Source organism: Dreissena polymorpha, chromosome 12 (assembly GCF_020536995.1).
Source record: "Dreissena polymorpha isolate Duluth1 chromosome 12, UMN_Dpol_1.0, whole genome shotgun sequence".
Classification (NCBI taxonomy): domain Eukaryota; kingdom Metazoa; phylum Mollusca; class Bivalvia; order Myida; family Dreissenidae; genus Dreissena; species Dreissena polymorpha.
Genome location: NC_068366.1, coordinates 53452359 through 53472537, shown reverse-complemented (window position 1 = coordinate 53472537; position 20179 = coordinate 53452359). Strand labels below are relative to the sequence as shown.

The window sequence follows — 20179 nt, the reverse complement described above, 5'->3', positions numbered from 1 at the left end:
ATTCACAAACATAATCACTTAATTATCTATTGTTACAGTTCAAACTTCAAAGAGTTCAACTTCAATTGTAATTTTGGATATTTGTTAGGTTTGCAATGTTTAAAGCAATTTCTACAGGTTTTCAATCATCTCTCTTTCAGGCCGAGCTTCGTGCCAATGTCTTTCTTGCCTTAGAAGACCAAGAGTCAGTCAAAGTAAGCTTAACACATACCATAATTAGTTATTACTCTAAGTTTTCGGACACTCTAAGTTTTCGGAACCCCCTTTTTTAGCCAAAATAATTATTTTTCGTGACTATATTTTCGCACATTTGGGTTTTCGTCCATAATTAATGACTGCAATATTTCGGACAGTATATTTTACGGCGCTATTTTTCTAGATTTTTGCCCTGTTTTCGCTTATCTGGGACCCTTTGATCATGGAGTTTTACAACCAGTTTATGGTCATAAAACCTGGCATAGAATGCCCGGAGGGCAATTGACCATTACAATACGTTATTGGGTTGGAATCATGTATGCTGGTAATAAACAATGGTTTCACCCAGCAGCATTTGGAATGATATCGTATTCAGGAAGCAGTATGGTTGTTGCTTTTTATAACGTTTTTTATATACCATTTCAGGTAAGAAATTGCAAATAAGTAAAGTTGTATTTTATTTAAACCAGAGAAAGAACAACACAATAAAATTGGTGCACATTTATTAATTGGTTTTATTGTCCCCTACCGGTTTCACCGGAGAGGACTTATGGTTTGCGCTCTGTGTGTCAGTGAGTCCATCAGTCTGTTACACTTTTCTGGATCCTGTGATAACTTCAAAAGTTCTTCATATTTTTTCATGAAACTTAAAACATGGACAGATGGCACTATTGAGATTATGCACATCATTTCATTTTGTTCAAGAATTCTGGTTGCTATGGCAACAAATAGACTAGAAATACTGCTGAAGATGGTGGATCCTGCATACTTTTTCTGGATCCTGCAATAACTTTAAAAGTAATTCATATTTTTTCATGAAACTTGAAACATGTATAGATGGCAATATGGACATTATGCACGTCATTTCATTTTCTTCCTACGTCAAAAATTCTGGTTGCTATGGCAACAAACAAACAAAATCTGACAATGGTGGAGCCGGTAGGGGACATATATTGCTTGGCAATAGTCTTGTTTCAATATCATATTTGACAAACAAACATGGCATACATGTCTCTAAATTTTCAGACACTCATACTTTTTGCATATTTCTCGTATCTAAATTTTCAGACTCGAAAAAAGTAATTATTTTTAAGTGTCTGAAAACTTAGAGTAATTATGGTAATTGCTGCATGGGTAAACTAGAAAGAACTTGTAACTGACTATGCAAAACCCAGGAAAAGCCTGTCAGACACATTTTCCTATTAAGTTAGAATCTTGTCACATATTTGATCAATCTGCTACAAAAATTCTTGTCACCGTTAATGTTTTCAACTTTTCATATTTTTATGCAAGATATTGTTTTTCTGACTGTCACTAAATTTTTGTCAGACATTCAAATTTGTTTATCAGATTGTCAGAATGTCTAAGGGCTTTTGAATCTGAAAGTCTGACAGTTTTCAGAAAGTCTGACAGTTTTCACAGGGCCTAATGTTTTTTGGTATTATGTCTTAAATTATGACAAATGCATGCAGCTAGTTTCAGCTTGAGAACATCATATTTTAAAAAAAATGAAGCAAATTACATAAACAGTAAAATATATTACTCTCTTCTAAAAAACTTAAATTAAGTATCAATCAGCAAATGATTGGATTAAAAAAAAATCCTAAGGTGGTCTTAGAATGGTTTCAAAGTCAGAATCACTTCATTTAAGTGTTCTTATCTATATACACCATTCAAAACTACATGCATTTATGTGTTGTTTTTTTACATAGAACAAGACACCATTTCTAAACCAAGACCTGAAGAAATTCATTTCAACCAAAGAAGGTATGACAATGTTACAAGGATTTTTGTAACTATGTTGTGTTTTTTCATTATTCTCAATGGATTTTTTTAAAGATTTATTTATTGATGTTATAAAACATATTGGCATTAGATTTTGAAGTAATTATGTGTTTTATGTCAGTTTTTACATAATGTATTTTGTTCAGAAATTCCATAATAATTTCTGGTGGTAATTTGTGAACTTACATAATGGTTCATACTGTAAAGTGTTTTTGTCTTCAGGTCACAATGTAGTGGAGTTGATACGTGAATTTCTGGACTTCTTCAATTTAGAATTCACACAGGCTGTTTTTGGACCTGAATCTGGTTGCGTAAGTACAGCATTATGAAGCATGTTGTGGTGAAGCCTGGTTTGTATGCATAATGTGTAAAGAGTTAAGCTGTATGCATAATGTGTAAAGAGTAAACCTGTATGCATAATGTGTAAAGAGTTAAGCTGTATGCATAATGTGTAAAGAGTTAAGCTGTATGCATAATGTGTAAAGAGTTAAGCTGTATGCATAATGTGTAAAGAGTTAAGCTGTATGCATAATGTGTAAAGAGTTAACCTGTATGCATTATGTGTAAAGAGTTAAGCTGTATGCATTATGTGTAAGGAGTTAAGCTGTATGCATAATGTGTAAAGAGTTAAGCTGTATGTATAATGTGTAAAGAGTTAAGCTGTATGCATTATGTGTAAAGAGTTAAGCTGTATGCATTATGTGTAAAGAGTTAAGCTGTATGCATAATGTGTAAAGAGTTAAGCTGTATGCATAATGTGATGGTTTGAAGTATATATATTATATCCCAAAAATATCACTTAGATTTGAATATATATATATAGAGAGAGAGCATTCTGTGGATATTGCCCCCCAATTGTTTTGTTTCTCATACCCAGTAATTTTATTGATGGGTCCATTTTAGGGTTCCAATGTTGAGACTCGAGGACATCTTGCTAAGGAGTTGAGCCTCCCAGATGCCTCAGGAGGGGCCGCTGCCAAACAGCCCCTGTTACTGGAGGTCTTAAAGAGGGCCCAGGGGTCACATTCTGTGGCACGCTCTGTTGGCGAAGAGGTACACAGTGATTCTTGCATAATCACTTGATTCTTGTTTTGTTTTTGCTGAAGGGTTCACAACCATAGGATTTTTTGTTGGCCATGTTTTAGGCCTAAGAGGTGCTCTTATTGTTGCATGGTTATTAGTGTTACATAGTTATTAAAAGTAACAGCAATGGATTTCATATGAAACTAAAATCTGTATTTTAGTACTAAAGTTTACCTATGACATAGAATAAAAACAATAATCCATCTTACCTGGCAAATTGTTTAAGTTGATCCTGAAACACTATAGTTAGAGTATAGACACTTAACCCTTTGCATGCTGGGAAATTTGTCCTCTGCTAAAATGTCGTCTGCTGAATTTCTAAAATTAGCATTTTGTTCGTTTTTTTTTTCAAAGAATACTATCAGAATAGCAAACAGTTTGGATCCTGATGAGACGCCACATTATGTGGCGTCTCATCTTGATCCAAACTGTTTGCAAAGGCCTTCAAAATTCGGTTCCAGCACTGAAAGAGTTAACATAAGTGTTCATGACACCCATGTATTACATGTTGTATTCATATCTGCATAAAAGTTGAATATTAATATGCTCTTATTTAATGGAAATTATTTTAATATACATGGTATTAATAATCCTTTCAAATCAGATTTTGAGAATATAGTTCAAAGTGTTGCATCTTATTGTGCTTGTAACATTGTGTAATTACATATATGATTCACACAATATTTTGTATATTTTTTGCGACATATGTTTTGCTTAAGTAGAACAAGAAATAACGAATGTAACAAGAATAAAATAATTAATGCGCCTTTTATAGATAGACCATTGTAGCACAGTAAGTTGTTGATGAAAACATTCATTAGCTGTTTTCATGTTTATATTCACTTAACGCTTTGCACTGTAACTACACTACTGTTCCCAGCTTTGTTGTATTTTTTCCACAGACCGGACTTACTTTGACAACACTTCCACAGGTAACTATAGAAGACTCTTGATAGCTACTTGGCTTCCCTGAGCACCTTTTCTTGTCTGTCTGTCTCGGGTTATTAAAAAACACTAACATTGGGTAAAGGGAAGTGAAAATTAGGCGTAAAGCCAGCTTTTTGGCAAAAAAAGATTCAATTTAAAAGCACTTAGCTTTCATAGCTTTGCAAAAACATAATTATAATGCCCCCATCGAAGAAGTATATTATTTCTTTCACCTTTTTCATTTTTGTTCAAGATCCCGATGCTGGTTCACATAGTATATATATTTTGAAGACATATTTGAATACATATTATACTTTTGTTTGTGATCTATATTTTGTGCCACAGTAGAATAACAAGAGCCTTTGTTAAATTTGTCGAGGATTTATTAGACATTGTTATACAAATGTGGCGATTTTTTTACAGTTCTTTATTTAAACACATGAGAATTTTTATGCCCCCCTTCGAAGAAGAGGGGGTATATTGTTTTGCACATGTCAGTAGGTCGGTCCGTCCGTCCACCAGATGGTTTCCGGATGATAACTCAAGAACGCTTAGGCCTAGGATCATGAAACTTCTTAGGTACATTGATCATGACTGGCAGATGACCCCTATTGGTTTTCAAGTCACTAGGTCAAAGGTCAAGTTCACAGTAACAAAAAACGTATTCAAACAATGGCTGCCACTACAACTGACAGCCCATATGGGGGGCATGCATGTTTTACAAAGTGCCCTTGTTACATTAAACTTACAATTAAGAAGATTGCTAAAATTATGAATATTTTCTGCTTATAGAAGCAGATTAAATTTGATTTGGCCTAGAATATTAATTTTTAGCTTAAACAGTCAGGCAGGTACTACTTAAGCTACTAGTCAGATTACCCTTGGGTCTGTGAATGCCAGCGTATGCAAATGCACTAACTTTAGTTACAACATGTATTGGGTATTCAGGATCCAGTAATTCACTGAGACAGGTATCTTTATGGATATTAAGTACACATTTTGTATTATCTCCAGGAACTTTCTCAGAAGCAGTTAGCAGATGCCAGAAAGAAATTCGACTACTATGACAGGGTGAGACACTCTTTGGATTTGTAACCTAACAAAACAGTTAAAAGCTTTAAATGTTAATCTTCTCACGTAATACGGGTTTTCTGTAACTGTGGTGAAAAGGATACATTGTTACTTCTAAAAGTCTGGATCCAATCTGAATCTTGCAAAAAAATTAAGGATTTACTGAAAAATTAAGTAAAAATAGCAATTTAATTTTGTGTACTTTGTTTTATAATGCCAGGTGCTCTTGATTTATTGTGTTGATGGGAAAAAAGAAAAACTTTTTAACCAAACTGTTTGTGTTTAGGACAAGAACAATGAAATAGACAAAGAAGAATTGCGGGGTTTGTTTGTAGATCTGTTCCCCAGTTTTAACAGGTAATCTTAGTCGTATGTATACTTTCATGCGTTAATGATTTAGATGTATATAGGATATATATAGGATCTATAATGAGTTGTTATTTCATACTATATTTTAATAAAGACTTAAGTTTTAAGGAGCAAGCTCACTAACAAATATCCTGGATGAGTTTAATAAATCAATGTATGAAATGATTATGGGTGTCAGATCTTTTTTATCATGTGCTTCTTAATTAGGAAAGAAAATTATTATTTACATTGACATCTTGACAAAAACCAGACGTTTTTATTGCGTGACATCAATTTTTAATGCAACGTCCACTCGGGGAAATAACAAAAGTGGGATTAGTGAAACAAGTAGCCAATTAAAATGCTCTAAAAGCTGTATTATACATATTATATTTGTAATGGTTCTATTTACTTATATGGAAAGCCAAGAGTAGCATGTGATTTAACACTGTTGAATAGGATCACAATGCGTTTTAGCCAGCGTGCATTATATAAATACAATACAAAGTGATTTTAATCACTACTTTTCAAATTGAACCGGCACTCATGCTGAACCATTTCAGTACAAAAGCATGCCTATTGTATTGACTGCAAGTAAATGATGTTCATGTTTATTGACAGGAATATGCTGGACCGATATGTAAATGACGAATTCCGAGCAACAGATAAAGATTTTAGCAACAGTGAGTACAGCTGGGGCTGTTTGTATGAAGTTAGTGAAGTGGTTTTTTGTCTAGAGGTGTAGAAATCTTGAGTCACACAATAATCTGGATCAGTGTTTAGCATCACTTTGAAACTCTATAGTTTCTAGTTGACTAATGAGAAAATTTTGAAACAATTATGTAGTGTGTTTCGCTAATAAAATGCAGTGAATATATCATGAAGTCTATACTTTATTTAAAACATACTTGAAAAATTACAAAATATACATATTTTGTTTAGAGATTGTTTTTTTAATAGAAGAAAGGGATTTTTAGTATACAAATAATGCTTAGACTAAAAGCTATCAACTTAAAGTTTCTTTTATAGATTTAATGGAGTAGATCTCATGGAGTATAAGCACAGTTAATATGAACCGCTACTTTGCATCAAATACTTTAAGAGTTATTGCCTTTTGTGCATTTTAGCTCGGCTGTTTTCGGAGAAAACCCGAGGTATTGTCATAGCCAACAGGTCTGCTGTCGTGTCGTCCGCAATCCTAAAACCTTAACATTTTGTTAAGGTTTTGAACATTGGCTCTTAAATAAAAGTGCTTCATCCTACAACTTTGAAACTTCATATGAAGCTGCACCTTCCATTTTTGGGTCACTAGGTCAAAGGTCAAGGTCACTGACCTCTAATAAAACCTTAACATTTTGTTAAGGTTTTGAACATTGGCTCTATAATTAAAGTGCTTCATCCTACAACTTTGAAACTTGATATGAAGCTGCACCTTGATGACTTCCACTCTCCACACCCATTTTTAGGTCACTAGGTCAAAGGTCAAGGTCACTGTGACCTCTAATAAAACCTTAACATTTTGTTAAGGTTTTGAACATTGGCTCTATATTCAAAGTGCTTCATCCTACAACTTTGAAACTTCATATGAAGCTGCACCTTGATGTTTTCCACTCTCCACACCCATTTATAGGTCACTAGGTCAAAGGTCAAGGTCACTGTGACCTCTAATAAAACCTTAACATTTTGTTAAGGTTTTGAACATTGGCTCTATATTCAAAGTGCTTCATCCTACAACTTTGAAACTTCATATGAAGCTGCACCTTGATGACTTCCACTCGCCACACCCATTTTTGGGTCACTAGGTCAAAGGTCAAGGTCACTGTGTCCTCTAATATAAAACTTTATCATAGGCTCTAAAATGAAAGTGCTTCCACCTACAAGTTTTAAACTGCAAATGTCGCTGCACCTTGATGAGTTCTACACACCACACCCATTTTTGGGTCACTAGGTCAAAGGTCAAGGTCACTGTGACCTTAAAAAAAAAAAAATCGGACAAGTTTTTGCAGCCGAGCGTGGCACCCGTTATGTGGTGCTCTTGTTATATTAAATGCTGTCAAGATCATGAATAAAATACTACGTAAGTTATCAATTTAAATGTATGTGGGTTTATAAAAGGTTGATGAATGAGGTGCTCAAGAAACATACTCTGAATATTTTAGTGAGTTTTTTATGCTTAAGTTTTGTTAAGACTGTTATTTAAACACATAATATTGTGCAAGTTGTGCTTTGCACATAATTGCCAATATCTCAACTAAGCTTGCGGACATCAGGCAACCCATATAACTCTGTCTTAATTATTTATGAACTTACTACTTGCAAGTGTTGTGTATATAGAGGATATTTGTTGGATCTGGTGGATTATCGATTTTAATTCACGAGTGATCATAGAAAATAATATTTTTAGCTCATCTATTTTTTGAAAAAAAAAATATGAGCTATTGTCATCACCTTGGCGTCGGCGTTGGCGTCGGCGTCCGGTTAAGTTTTGCGTTTAGGTCCACTTTTCTCAGAAAGTATCAATGCTATTGCATTCAAACTTGGTACACTTACTTACGTTCATGAGGGGACTGGGCAGGCAAAGTTAGATAACTCTGGCGTGCATTTTGACAGAATTATTTGCCCTTTTTATACTTAGAAAATTGACAATTTTGGTTAAGTTTTGTGTTTAGGTCCATTTTATTCCTTAAGCATCAAAGCTATTGCTTTCATACTTGCAACACTTACTAACTATCATAAGGGGACTGTGCAGGCAAAGTAATGTAACTCTGACTGGCATTTTGACAGAATTATGTGCCCTTTTTATACTTAGAAAATTGAAAATTTGATTAAGTTTTGTGTTTAGGTCCACTTTATTCCTACAGTATCAAAGCTATTGCTTTCAAACTTGCAAGATTTATGAACTATCATAAGGGGACCGTGCAGGCAAAGTTATGTAACTCTGACTGGCATTTGGACGGAATTATGGGCCCTTTATACTTAGAAAATTGAAAATTTGGTTAAGATTTATGTTTAGTTCCACTTTTCTCAGTAAGTATCAATGCTATTGCATTCAAACTTGGTACACTTACTTACTATCATGAGGGGACTGGGCAGGCAAAGTTAGATAACTCTGGCATGCATTTTGACAGAATTATTTTCCCTTTTTATACTTAGAAAATTGACAATTTTGGTTAAGTTTTGTGTTTAGGTCCATTTTATTCCTTAAGCATCAAAGCTATTGCTTTCATACTTGCAACACTTACTAACTATCATAAGGGGACTGTGCAGGCAAAGTAATGTAACTCTGACTGGCATTTTGACAGAATTATGTGCCCTTTTTATACTTAGAAAATTGAAAATTTGATTAAGTTTTGTGTTTAGGTCCACTTTATTCCTACAGTATCAAAGCTATTGCTTTCATACTTGCAAGATTTATGAACTATCATAAGGGGACCGTGCAGGCAAAGTTATGTAACTCTGACTGGCATTTGGACGGAATTATGGGCCCTTTATACTTAGAAAATTGAAAATTTGGTTAAGATTTATGTTTTGGTCCACTTAACCCCTAAAGTATCATAGATATTGCTTTCATACTTGGAACACTCACAAACTATCATAAGGGTACAGTAAAAGGACAAGTTGCATAACTCTGGTTGTCATTGTTACGGAATTATGGCCCTTCTTTGACTTAGTAACTTTTAATATATGGTTAAATTTTGTGTTTCGATCCACTTTACTTCTTAAGTATCAAGGCTATTGCTTTCAAACTTCAAATACTTACATGCTATCATGAGGTTACTGTACCTGGCAACTTGAATTTTACTTTGACCTTTGAATGACCTTGACTCTCAAGGTCAAATTATTAAATTTTGCTAAAATTGCCATAACTTCTTTATTTATGATTAGATTTGATTGATACTTTGATGAAACTACTCTTACCTGACATACCACAATAGACTCCACCCAAACCATCCCCCATGCCCTCCCCCCCCCTCCCCCCTTCCCCCTCCCCCCTCCCCCCCCTATTTTTTTTTTTTTTTTTTAAGATCATCTCGCAAATGACCACCACACCCTCACACTATACCCCCCCCCACCCCCCCCCCCACCCCACCCCCACCCCAATTTTTTTTTTTTTTTTAAGATCATCTCACAAATTACCATCACACCCTCACACTATACCCCCCCCCCCCTCCCATTTTTTAAAACTGTTATGTTTGAAATACCGTCCAACCATCGCACCCAAACCCCCCCCCCCCCCCCCCCCCCCCGATTATTTTTTTTTCTTTCGCTTTTTTGGAAGATAATGTAATAAATGTCCACAACCCCACACTGTACACCCCTCTTCACTCCACTCCTCCCTCCTTTGTGATTGAAAATGAGAGTCCCTTCACCTTTAAAAAGAAAATAGATGAGCGGTCTGCACCCGCAAGGCGGTGCTCTTGTTATGTGTGGCGCAGCCACGAGTGAAAACATATATTTTCTATGATCACGAGTGAATTAAAATCGATATTCCACCGAATCCAACACATTTTCTTTTTATTTAATGCATTTTTCACAGTTTATATACATTGTTCAAGAGTTTTAATAAAGAATTTTGCTGGGATAATGACGTCATTTTGTCAAAAAAATGACGTCATTTCACAGTAAACAATGAAAATTATCGATAATTCTCACTGATAATTTTCACTGTTTGAAACAGTAAAATTATCAGTTTTAATTCACTGATATTTCTCTATAAACCACCGGAAAGCATTAAATAAAAAAGTGTTAGACCATCAAACTTATTGCTTTATATCGTAACAAGTAAAAGTGTGTTCATTGTAGAGTCCTATTTCTCCATCACAGAAAAAGGTAACATGGCCTCACGCCGCCTGGTCTACGCATGTTGCATTGATATGTCTTATGTCAGTTCTGCTGGTTCAGTTAGATTTTTTTCTTCAATATTCTGTTAATTGTATAGAGCATGCCATAGAAGTGGATTTTGCTTGTGAATGTTTAATGATTTTTTATGATTTTGGGTAGATTTTCATGCATGATTTCACTTAAAATGTCATCCAGTGCAGAAGTACATTTTCACATTTAAGTTTTATAAAGGATGTGCCTATTGATTTGTTTATAGTTGTTTTATTCTAAAACAGATTCTTGCTATAAGTTTCCCTTGTGATTTCTAAGTTTAAAAGTTGTTTTAATGTGAAACAACATTTGTGTGTTGTCTCTGTTGTGAAAATCTGTCAAGACAATGCAAATAAACAAAAATAATTGCAAGATTTAATAATTATAAAACAGTGCAGTATTTTTGCCTCTTGTCGAGCAGCACTCTAGGCTTATGATAAAAGAACATTGACCTTTGTTTGAAATGGACACTATACTGTTAAAAAATGCATTAATTATTTTGCAATAATAACATTTTGGTACAGTTTATGGTCAGAATTCTGTATGTGATTGTACTTTATACCTCTTCAGCCTTTATTTACCTTATTATCCCCGCAGAAAAAAAATTCAGAGGGGATATAGTAATTGGTCCTGTCCGTCTGTCCGGCCAGCCGAAACTTTGTCCGGAGCATAACTCCAAATCTATTCAATGGATTTACTTTAAACTTTGAATATAAACAGCAGTAACTAAGAGAAGTGCAGTGACCAAGAACCATAACTCTATCTACCTTAGTTTTTGAATTAACTCCCCTTTTATATAACTTTATAGTAAATTTTTGTCCGGAGCATAACTCTAAATATACTAAAGGGATTTACTTGAAACTTAAAATATAAACAGATGGCAACTAGGAGAAGTGCAGTGACCAAGAACCACAACTCTATCTACCTTTGTTTTTGAATTATCTCCCCTTTTATATAATTTTTAAGTAAATTTTTGTCCGGAGCATAACTCTAAATCTACTGAAGGGATTTACTTGAAACTTGAATTATAAACAGATGGCAAATAGGAAAAGTGCAGTGACTAAAACCATAACTCTATCTACCTTAGTTTTTTAATTATCTCCCCTTTTATATAACTTTTAATTAAATTTTTGTCCGGAGCATAACTCTAAATCTAATAAAGGGATTTACTTGAAACTTGAAATATAAACAGATAGCAACTAGGAAAAGTGCAGTGTCCAAGAACCACAACTCTATCTACCTTAGTTTTTGCATTATCTCCCCTTTTGTATAATTTTTAAGTAAATTTTTGTCCGGAGCATAACTCTAAATCTACTGAAGGGATTTACTTGAAATAAAAACAGATGGCAAGTAGGAAAAGTGCAGTGACTAAGAACCATAACTCTATCTACCTTAGTGTTTGAATTATCTCCCTTTATTTAATTTCAAAGTAAATTTTTGTCCGGAGCATAATGAATTATCTCCCTTTATTTGTTTTTATAAATATTATTCTACTCTCTAAAACAAATGTTGTCATACAAGCAAACACATATCGGCGGGGATTGGCACTTCTGTGACAAGCTCTTGTATTCTATATGAATCAAATGTTTTTCTGAACATAGATCGTATGAAATACCATTCAGAAAAAAGAATCAGTACTCCGAGTATGTTCATACCAATCATTGACGCATTGTTATGTATTAATTTAACTAGTTCCTGCTTGGCCTTGGGCTTTGGTTTAATTACAGTCTCTCATAGCTGTAACATATCTTGGTAGATATAGAATGACTTTTAGAACAGGTCTAGTTTGTAGTCGTTTACTTTTTATGTGTTTGTCATACATGTCCCCAACTAACCATCTATGGTGGCTGTTTTGTACCCTATTAGATGCATTTCCTTACAGCATTAAACATTAATACCTATTGCTGTTTAAATTTCAAAGAAAATTAAAATATACATTTTATGTCATATTGTGGCTTGTCAGTTTAGTATACATCTTTATTGCTGCATGTACCAATGAATGTATGTTCTTTAATTTTGATAATGGGTACTCATGTTATGACATGTTTTATGAACACGATATGATATGTGCATAATGCTTAGGGTATAAATGTTAATGTTTTTGCATTCCAATATCTATTTAACTCCTGATTGTTCAGCAGATGTAGCCAACTGTAATTCAACACATTCAATCTCTTTTAAACATTAATTTATGTATCCAAATAATAATAACGTAGACTCTGAAATGAGCATAAAACGTTTAGATCACAAATGAGTCATTCACAAAGTCAAGTGGGATGCCAAAGGATGTTGACCATCCAGGGAACACTTTTTATGTCCCCCACCACTATAGTGGGGGACATAATGTTTTTGCCCTGTCTGTTGATTGGTTGGTCTGTTGGTTTGCGCCAACTGTAACATTTGCAATAACTTTTGCAATATTGAAGATAGCAACTTGATATTTGGCATGCATATGTATCCCATGGAGCTGCACATTTTGAGTGGTGAAAGGTCAAGGTCATCCTTCAAGGTCAGAGGTCAAATATATGTGGCCAAAATCGCTAATTTTATGAATACTTTTTGCAATATTGAAGATAGCAACTTGATATTTGGCATGCATGTGTATCTCATCATTCTCATGGAGCCGCACATTTTGAGTGGTGAAAGGTCAAGTTCAAGGTCATCCTTCAAGGTCAAAGGTCAAAAAAAAAAAAAAGCGGCGCAGAAGGGGACTTAGTGTTTCTGACAAACACATTTCTTGTTGTAGATTATTCTGGGCTTTGCCATCATTAGTTGATGGTATATTTAAGACTAGAATAGCAATGTGCTGCATTTCATAGGAGCATAAACACAGCAGACCTCTAAACATCTGATGTATAAATCAAGAGTTTCTGTCACATCTCTCTTAAATGCCATAGCCGTAACATAAGCATCAAACTATAAATTCATTTTGCTGTTGATTTATGAAAAGAAATGGTAAGATTTACGCAATCCTTTGACATATCTTGGATATTTATTCGTGAAAAAAAAGAACAAATGAAACACTAGTCATGTGGTCTGATTATTCAATCAGGATGCAGCATTTATGTTACAAAGTAAGAAGTTGTTTTTGTTTTGTTTTTAATTCATTCATCGAAAATCACAGACATAACAAGATGTGTTAGATGCTCATTTTAATGTCACACTCACTGACACACTGTTTGCTTTACTTTGTGATTTTCATGTTCGATCATTGGATAATATTGAGCATTTATCTATATACGATTAACATAAATCTGCTGGAACTTCTATTCATTTTAATGAAAGTTGGTTACTTCTCTTTTCTAACCCTATTTACATACAAAAGGCACATAGCACATCCAAACATTATAATCCAATTAAAACCAAACACGGGTAATTTTCAGGTATCAGTTTCCAGGAGTTTCTTGGCATGTACAAGCGCTTGTTCCTGCAGTGTAGAGGCGTGGTGTCAGGAGATGTAGCGGACATTCTCTCCCCTGTCTCCACACACAAATCACTTTCTTCACCTGTTAGCAAGGTACTTTTTAGTATGCTTATGGGCCGTGCTCTGTGAAAAGGGGGTTCAATGCAAGTGCTTAAAGTCGTCCCAGATTAGCCTGTGCAGTTTGCACAGGCTTATCAGGGACAACACTTTAGGCTTTAATGATATTTATTTTTTTTAAAGAAAGTCTCTTCTTACCAAAAATCTTGTTTATGCGGAGAGTGTCCTGCCTGATTAGCCTGCGCAGACTCTTTACACACATGCATTAAGCCCTCTTTTCACAGAGCGTGGCTCTTATATTTTCTTAGGGGGACGTGAAACGTTTAACTAGTCCTTGAATGATTTCTTCAACATTGTTTAACCCTTTGCATGCTGGGAAATTTGTCGTCTGCTAAAATGTCGTCTACTGAATTTCTAAAATTAGCATTTTCTTCGATTTTTTTCCAAGAATATTATCAGAATAGCAAACAGTTTGGATCCTGATGAGACGCCACGTTCTGTGGCGTCTCATCTGGATCCAAACTGTTTGCAAAGGCCTTCAAAATTCGGTTCCCGCACTGAAAGGGTTAATGCATTGTGTCACTTATACAAGTTAATGACTAAACTTTCATCTTCACTTCCGGTCAAATAAAAACAAAGGTAAACAGCTTTACCATTCAGATGAGGGAACTTATTAAAGAATGAGTTATCATATATATCATAGGTGAACAATATTAATAAGATTGAGACCCTCATTTGTGGGTGTGGTGAAAAGTGGCACCAAATTAAAACGACATGCAATTCAAATTTGAGACCAAAATATGAGTATATTTTATGACAAAAGACACTGTTGTCATTGTAGAGGACTGGAGTGAATAGTAAGCAACATTCAGAGGATTTATTTTACTTTAGCATTTCTAAAACGTTCGTACAAGTTAAAAGCCCATTAACACTCAAAATCAAAGAACATTTCGTAAAGTATTTCGATAACACATAAAAAATCTGTGTTCCTTAACTAGGGATAGCCAAACTTTCAGCATGCTAAAGGGTGCACTCTTTCTTGATCCAAGTTTCAGATTGCAATTGAAGTTCAATGGTAAAACAGGAGAAATCAAGCGAGACTGTGTCCTATCTCTACCAGAAAAATCTTTATACTGACTTTATTGTGACAATGACACACTTGTTTGAATTGTACTTAAAAAAAAATATTCAGGACAACCTACACTTATGTATTTCTCAATAGTCTTAACCTTGAAAAAATAGTCTCCAGAAAAAGTTATTTTATTTACATTCCTCACAGTATTACTTGATGCAAATCAGAGCCTTTCAACTGATATTGCTCTATTTCAGGCCAGTACCTCAGAGCGTTCAGAACGCAGTCAAGTGGATTCTCGCAATCGAAAAAACTTGGAGAATGGGCCAAAATCTTTCCAACAAGACAATAACAATACAGACACTGAAGAGGACTTTTTTGACGACCCTCTGCCTACTTCTCCAGGGTACAAGTCTTTTGGCAGGTAAGAGGGTTGACCCCAAAAAAGGTTGAAAAAGAAAGAAAACAAATGGAACTTTCTTGCATAAACTGGAAAAAATCATCTGAAAATCAAATGCTTAAAATGTTGTACTGGTCATTTCATACATGTTCAGTAGGTCATTTGACACCTAATTGTGTACATAGAAAATTATTATCCGCTGCCATAGGCAGAGGGATATTGTTTTGGCGTTGTCCGTCCGTCAGTCTGTCCTTCTGTCCGTCTGTCCTTCCACTTTTGTGTCTGGAGCCATATCTTGGAAGTGCTTTGGTGGATTTCATTGAAACTTGGTATGAGTATATATATATATATAAATATATATATATATATATATATATATATATATATATATATATATATATATATATATATATATTTATTTATTTATTTATTTATTTATATATATATATATATAAGAGGATGATGCACACCAAATGGCATTGTACACCATTTGTTAATAACGGAGTTATGGCCCTTTGTATCTTGAAAAAATGCTTTTTTTGTGTCCGGATCCATATCTTGGAAATGCTTTGGGGGATTTCATTGAAACTTGGAATGAGTATATATATATGGATAAGAGGATGATGTGTGCCAAATGGCATTGTACACCTTTTGTTAATAACGGAGTTATGGCCCTTTGTATCTTGCTTTTTTGTGTCAAATATAACATTTTTGTGTTCAGAAGCATATTGGCGGGGGATATCAATTTAACGAATTTGCTTGTTTATATTAAATCTTTATTTATTATGTTTCAAGAAAGCACAGGTAATTGCATCAAATTGATACTATTGTGAAAAATAATTTTAACATGTGTCAAAGTATTTTTTCATAACCGAATGAGTAACACAAAATCAAAATAGAAATTTCAGAAAACAATAATATAACTGGAATATGTCTTACTAAGTACTAAACAGCTTTTTTGTGCCTATGGTATCATATATTCAGCTTTACTAACTGAATTCTGATGCTTCAGACGTCGAGCTCCATATCGGCAGTAAATCAGAACCCCATATTATGATTACCTATTTAATTTCTTCCAGATTATAGATGTAGACAATACCTTCATTTTTTGCCCAACCTATGCTATTTCCTTCCATGCTATGCAGTTCTTATGTTATAATTATCATTTGATTTTTACCATTCCTCACTGTATCTACAATACTGTTATCCCTTATAAGATTTTACATTAATGTCTCAAATAAAACATTTCTATATATTTTTATTGATTTTTATTTAGAATATTTTTGCAGCATATTTTAGAGAGTGCATGAGAACTAATGTAGGATAAACAATATAATGAGCATAATTTATTTGAGTATTTTTCACAATGTACTCCTGCATGAAATTTACATATCAAATTCTTTACAATTTGATGTGGATTTTATAATATAGTATCTTTTTTTATTTTGCTATAATCCGCATGAGAGATATGTCTTTTTTATTGCATGACTAGAGTTTATTATAAGCAGAATATAAAGATATATTTTTGAAAATTAAATGATTTTAAATTTAAACATGACTTTATATTTTTAATTCTTATTATAATATTGTTAAGAAAAATGATTGTTCATACAATTGTATGCATCTTCTGATCAAATGTCTATAATAATCATGCACAAATTAATTAAAACTTATTGTAAATTTAATTACAAAAACAAATAAACTCGCTTTGTTAAATCTAAGCTCTGTTACAATTATATAAGCAAAAAAGCATTAACTGAAAATAAAGAATTCATATCCCTGAATGTAGTAAAGACGACCTAAGTAGCTCGTCGGACAGAAGTCGCAGTAGCGGAGGGGCGCGTCCCTCCCAAATCCCAGTGTTCTCCGCATTGAGGAGGTAAAACAATACAGCGAGCATGTAACCTCAAAGTGTGGTGATGCCAATTTCTTATTATACCAGTTTGAATTCCACCTAGCTGATATTTAAACATGTGTGTCGAGAGAATTTTGTTCTGTTTGTCGGAATCCTGATATTGTAGGAACTAAACATCAGGGTTTGAAGTTTTACCGAGTTCTACCTCTTATTTGAGAGCTAGCCCACACTGTACATTTTGAGACGTGTTTCTTTCTGAATTTAGCAACAATTACTTCAAATGCTTTTAATAGCATGACTGCAAGAAAAATCCAAATGCCTTTGGATATCAGTGGTGATTAAAAACAGTTATTGAGGAAATCAAAAGCACTTTATATCAAAGGTCATGACTTGTCATAGATGTCCATTGGTTTCAGTGATCTGTTTTCTTGGCAACAACAATTTAGTTTGGTAACCATACAAATGAATGAAAATTTAGCTTAAAATGGTTAAGCATAGACATTAATGACCATAAAGTCTAGTATCCATAGAAATCAACCACCATTGATATCCAATTGAAGAAAGTTTAAATTCCTTCAAATCACATTAATATTTATATTGGTGTATTTCTTGAACAATGTATATAAATAAACATGAAATCAATATTGGTTACATGAGTTCTTTGGTAATGAATTTGAATGTTGCTGGCTTTCAATGAAAATTTATATCAAAACACACTAAACGAATCAATAGCCAATAGTAATCAACCTTCAACTCAATGTTCACATGTCAGCTTGAGGTTATCAATTTGAATGGAATTTTTATAAGAATGCTATGTTTAATATAATTTTGCTATTGATATGTATCAATCATAGTACGGGAGGTCAATCCAGGCAGAGATGTTTGGTTTTTCTTAAGAGAAGGGTTACCATATATGATGTGGTTATGTATTTGTATTATTCTGTGGCAGTAGGTTTCGTTCAAATTCTCTATAAGGCCTCAATAAATTAATCAGTTGTTTGATGGATTTCAGCCCCAAATGGGTTTTTTTATCAATGGGACTAAAAATATTGTTATTCCATTTTCAATATAATCAGAAGGGAGCAAAGTGCACAAAATGAAAAATACATTTTTTATAATGTCAATAGTAATTGAACATTTCTGCTAGGTAATAACATTCAAAGCTTTTTATATTGCCAATCATTACCTATTTAAACATTCATTTGGCCCAGAGTTTGTCCTTGAAAAACGAACAAAAGCAAGCGATCATAACAAAATTGACTTGTTCCAACTTATATATTCTACTGTTACTTATGGATGACAAACTAAGGGAAGAGCATTCAGAGGGTTTTCTGCTATGTTAAAAAGGCAGTAAAATGGACCCGATTCTCAAAGCAAACAGATCGGATTCCATACCAAAATTGTAAAATAAAATACCAATTTCCAGTAAAAAGGCAACAAATTCAGAAAGAAGTTTTTATGCCCCCGGATCGAAAAATCAGGGGTATATTGTTTTTGGCCTGTCTGTCTGTCATTCTGTCTCCAAACTTCAACCTTGGTGAAACTTTTGCAATAACTTTTGCAATATTGAAGATAGCAACTTGATATTTGGCATGCATGTGTATCTCATGGAGCTGCACATTTTGAGAGGTGAAAGGTCAAGGTCATCCTGTAAAGTCAAAGGTCAAATATATGGTTTCAAAGCGGTGCAATAGGGGCATTGTGTTTCTGACAAACACATCTCTTGATAATTATTATTATATGTCAATTTGATTTCATAAACATCAAACAAAGTATAAAATTATAGTTTATATGATTTTTTCCCCGAATGGCCAGGGAAAGGCCTGATGTGTCAGTATTTGTTGATAAAAAATCCCAGTTTGGTCCATTTTGTCGATAAAATTCAAAATTTCCCAAATTTGCCATTTTATGGTTTTAAAAATTCCAATTTGAGGAGACTCCTTTTCCAAAATTGGCTAGAAAAAAACCTGGTATTATATAAGTTTTTTAACAAGTTCTGTGCTTATGTCGCTTTAAGCGAAAACAATCTAAGCCAACAATTCACAGCAAGTATTTTCAGCCTATTCAAAAAATCAAATTAGTTATCAAGGATCAGTAATATTTTTCACTTTGTCATTTTTTATACGCCCGTCTATGACGGGACGTATTATGGTATACCCTGCGTCCGTCTGTCCGTCCGTCCGTCTGTCCGTCCGTATGTCTGTTAATGTCGTACGCTACGTCAAATATCCTTCGATGGATTTTTTTCAAATTTCAACACAATCTTAATATTGATAAACCCTGATCCCCTTTCGTTTTTGACGGAATTCTGAATTGTCGTTCCAGAGTTATGGGACTTTGTTCGTCAAAATTTTGTTATTTCATTGAATGTCCTACTGTAGCTATATAAAAATGTTAAAGTTGTTATAACTTTGGTATGCTTGGACCTAGAGTCTTGAAACTTGACATGAAGGTTGGCCAGAACTAGTAAGTAACCCCTGGACATTTCAAGGTCATTCATTTGAAGGTCAAGGTCACTGTGACCTTGAATGTAAAAATGTTAAAGTTCTTATTTCATGTTATAACTTTGGTATGCTTGTACCTAGAGTCTTCAAACTTGAAATAAAGATTGGCCAGTACTAGAAGATGACCACTGGTCATTTCAATGTCATTCATTTGAAGGTCAAGGTCACTGTGACCTTAAATGTTAAAATGTTAAAATTGTTATAACTTTGGTATGCTTGGACATAGAGTCTTCAAACTTGACATGAAGGTTTGCAAGCACACTTAGATGACCACTGGTCATTTCAAGGTCATTCATTCTAAGGTCAAGGTCACACAAGGTCACTGTGACCTTAAATGTTAAAATGTTAAAATTGTTATAACTTTGGTATGCTTGGACATAGAGTCTTCAAACTTGACATGAAGGTTTGCAAGCACACTTAGATGACCACTGGTCATTTCAAGGTCATTCATTCTAAGGTCAAGGTCACTGTGACCTTAAATGTTATTGTTGTTCATGTATCCTACCGTAGCTCAAATATCCCCCGATGGATTTTTTATACGCCCGTCTATGACGGGACGTATTATGGTATACCCCGCGTCCGTCTC

The 20179-nt window shown here is 34.0% G+C and overlaps 1 protein-coding gene across 4 annotated transcripts in view; it reads left to right on the top strand.

Moving 5' to 3' along the window:
* Window positions 1-20179, top strand: part of LOC127853352 (centrosomal protein 43-like) — a 40378-nt gene that overhangs the window by 3503 nt on the left and 16696 nt on the right. For 2 of the 4 annotated variants that reach the window (XM_052387813.1, XM_052387810.1), the window contains exons 2-12: window positions 141-194; window positions 1908-1962; window positions 2203-2291; window positions 2884-3033; window positions 3966-3995; window positions 5005-5061; window positions 5348-5418; window positions 6031-6092; window positions 10213-10239; window positions 13665-13798; window positions 15092-15258. In XM_052387813.1, the coding sequence (XP_052243773.1) occupies window positions 141-194; window positions 1908-1962; window positions 2203-2291; window positions 2884-3033; window positions 3966-3995; window positions 5005-5061; window positions 5348-5418; window positions 6031-6092; window positions 10213-10239; window positions 13665-13798; window positions 15092-15258 (896 nt within the window). The remainder of the gene's footprint in view (window positions 1-140; window positions 195-1907; window positions 1963-2202; window positions 2292-2883; window positions 3034-3965; window positions 3996-5004; window positions 5062-5347; window positions 5419-6030; window positions 6093-10212; window positions 10240-13664; window positions 13799-15091; window positions 15259-20179) is intronic. The other 2 variants (XM_052387812.1, XM_052387811.1) reach the window with 2 other exon arrangements.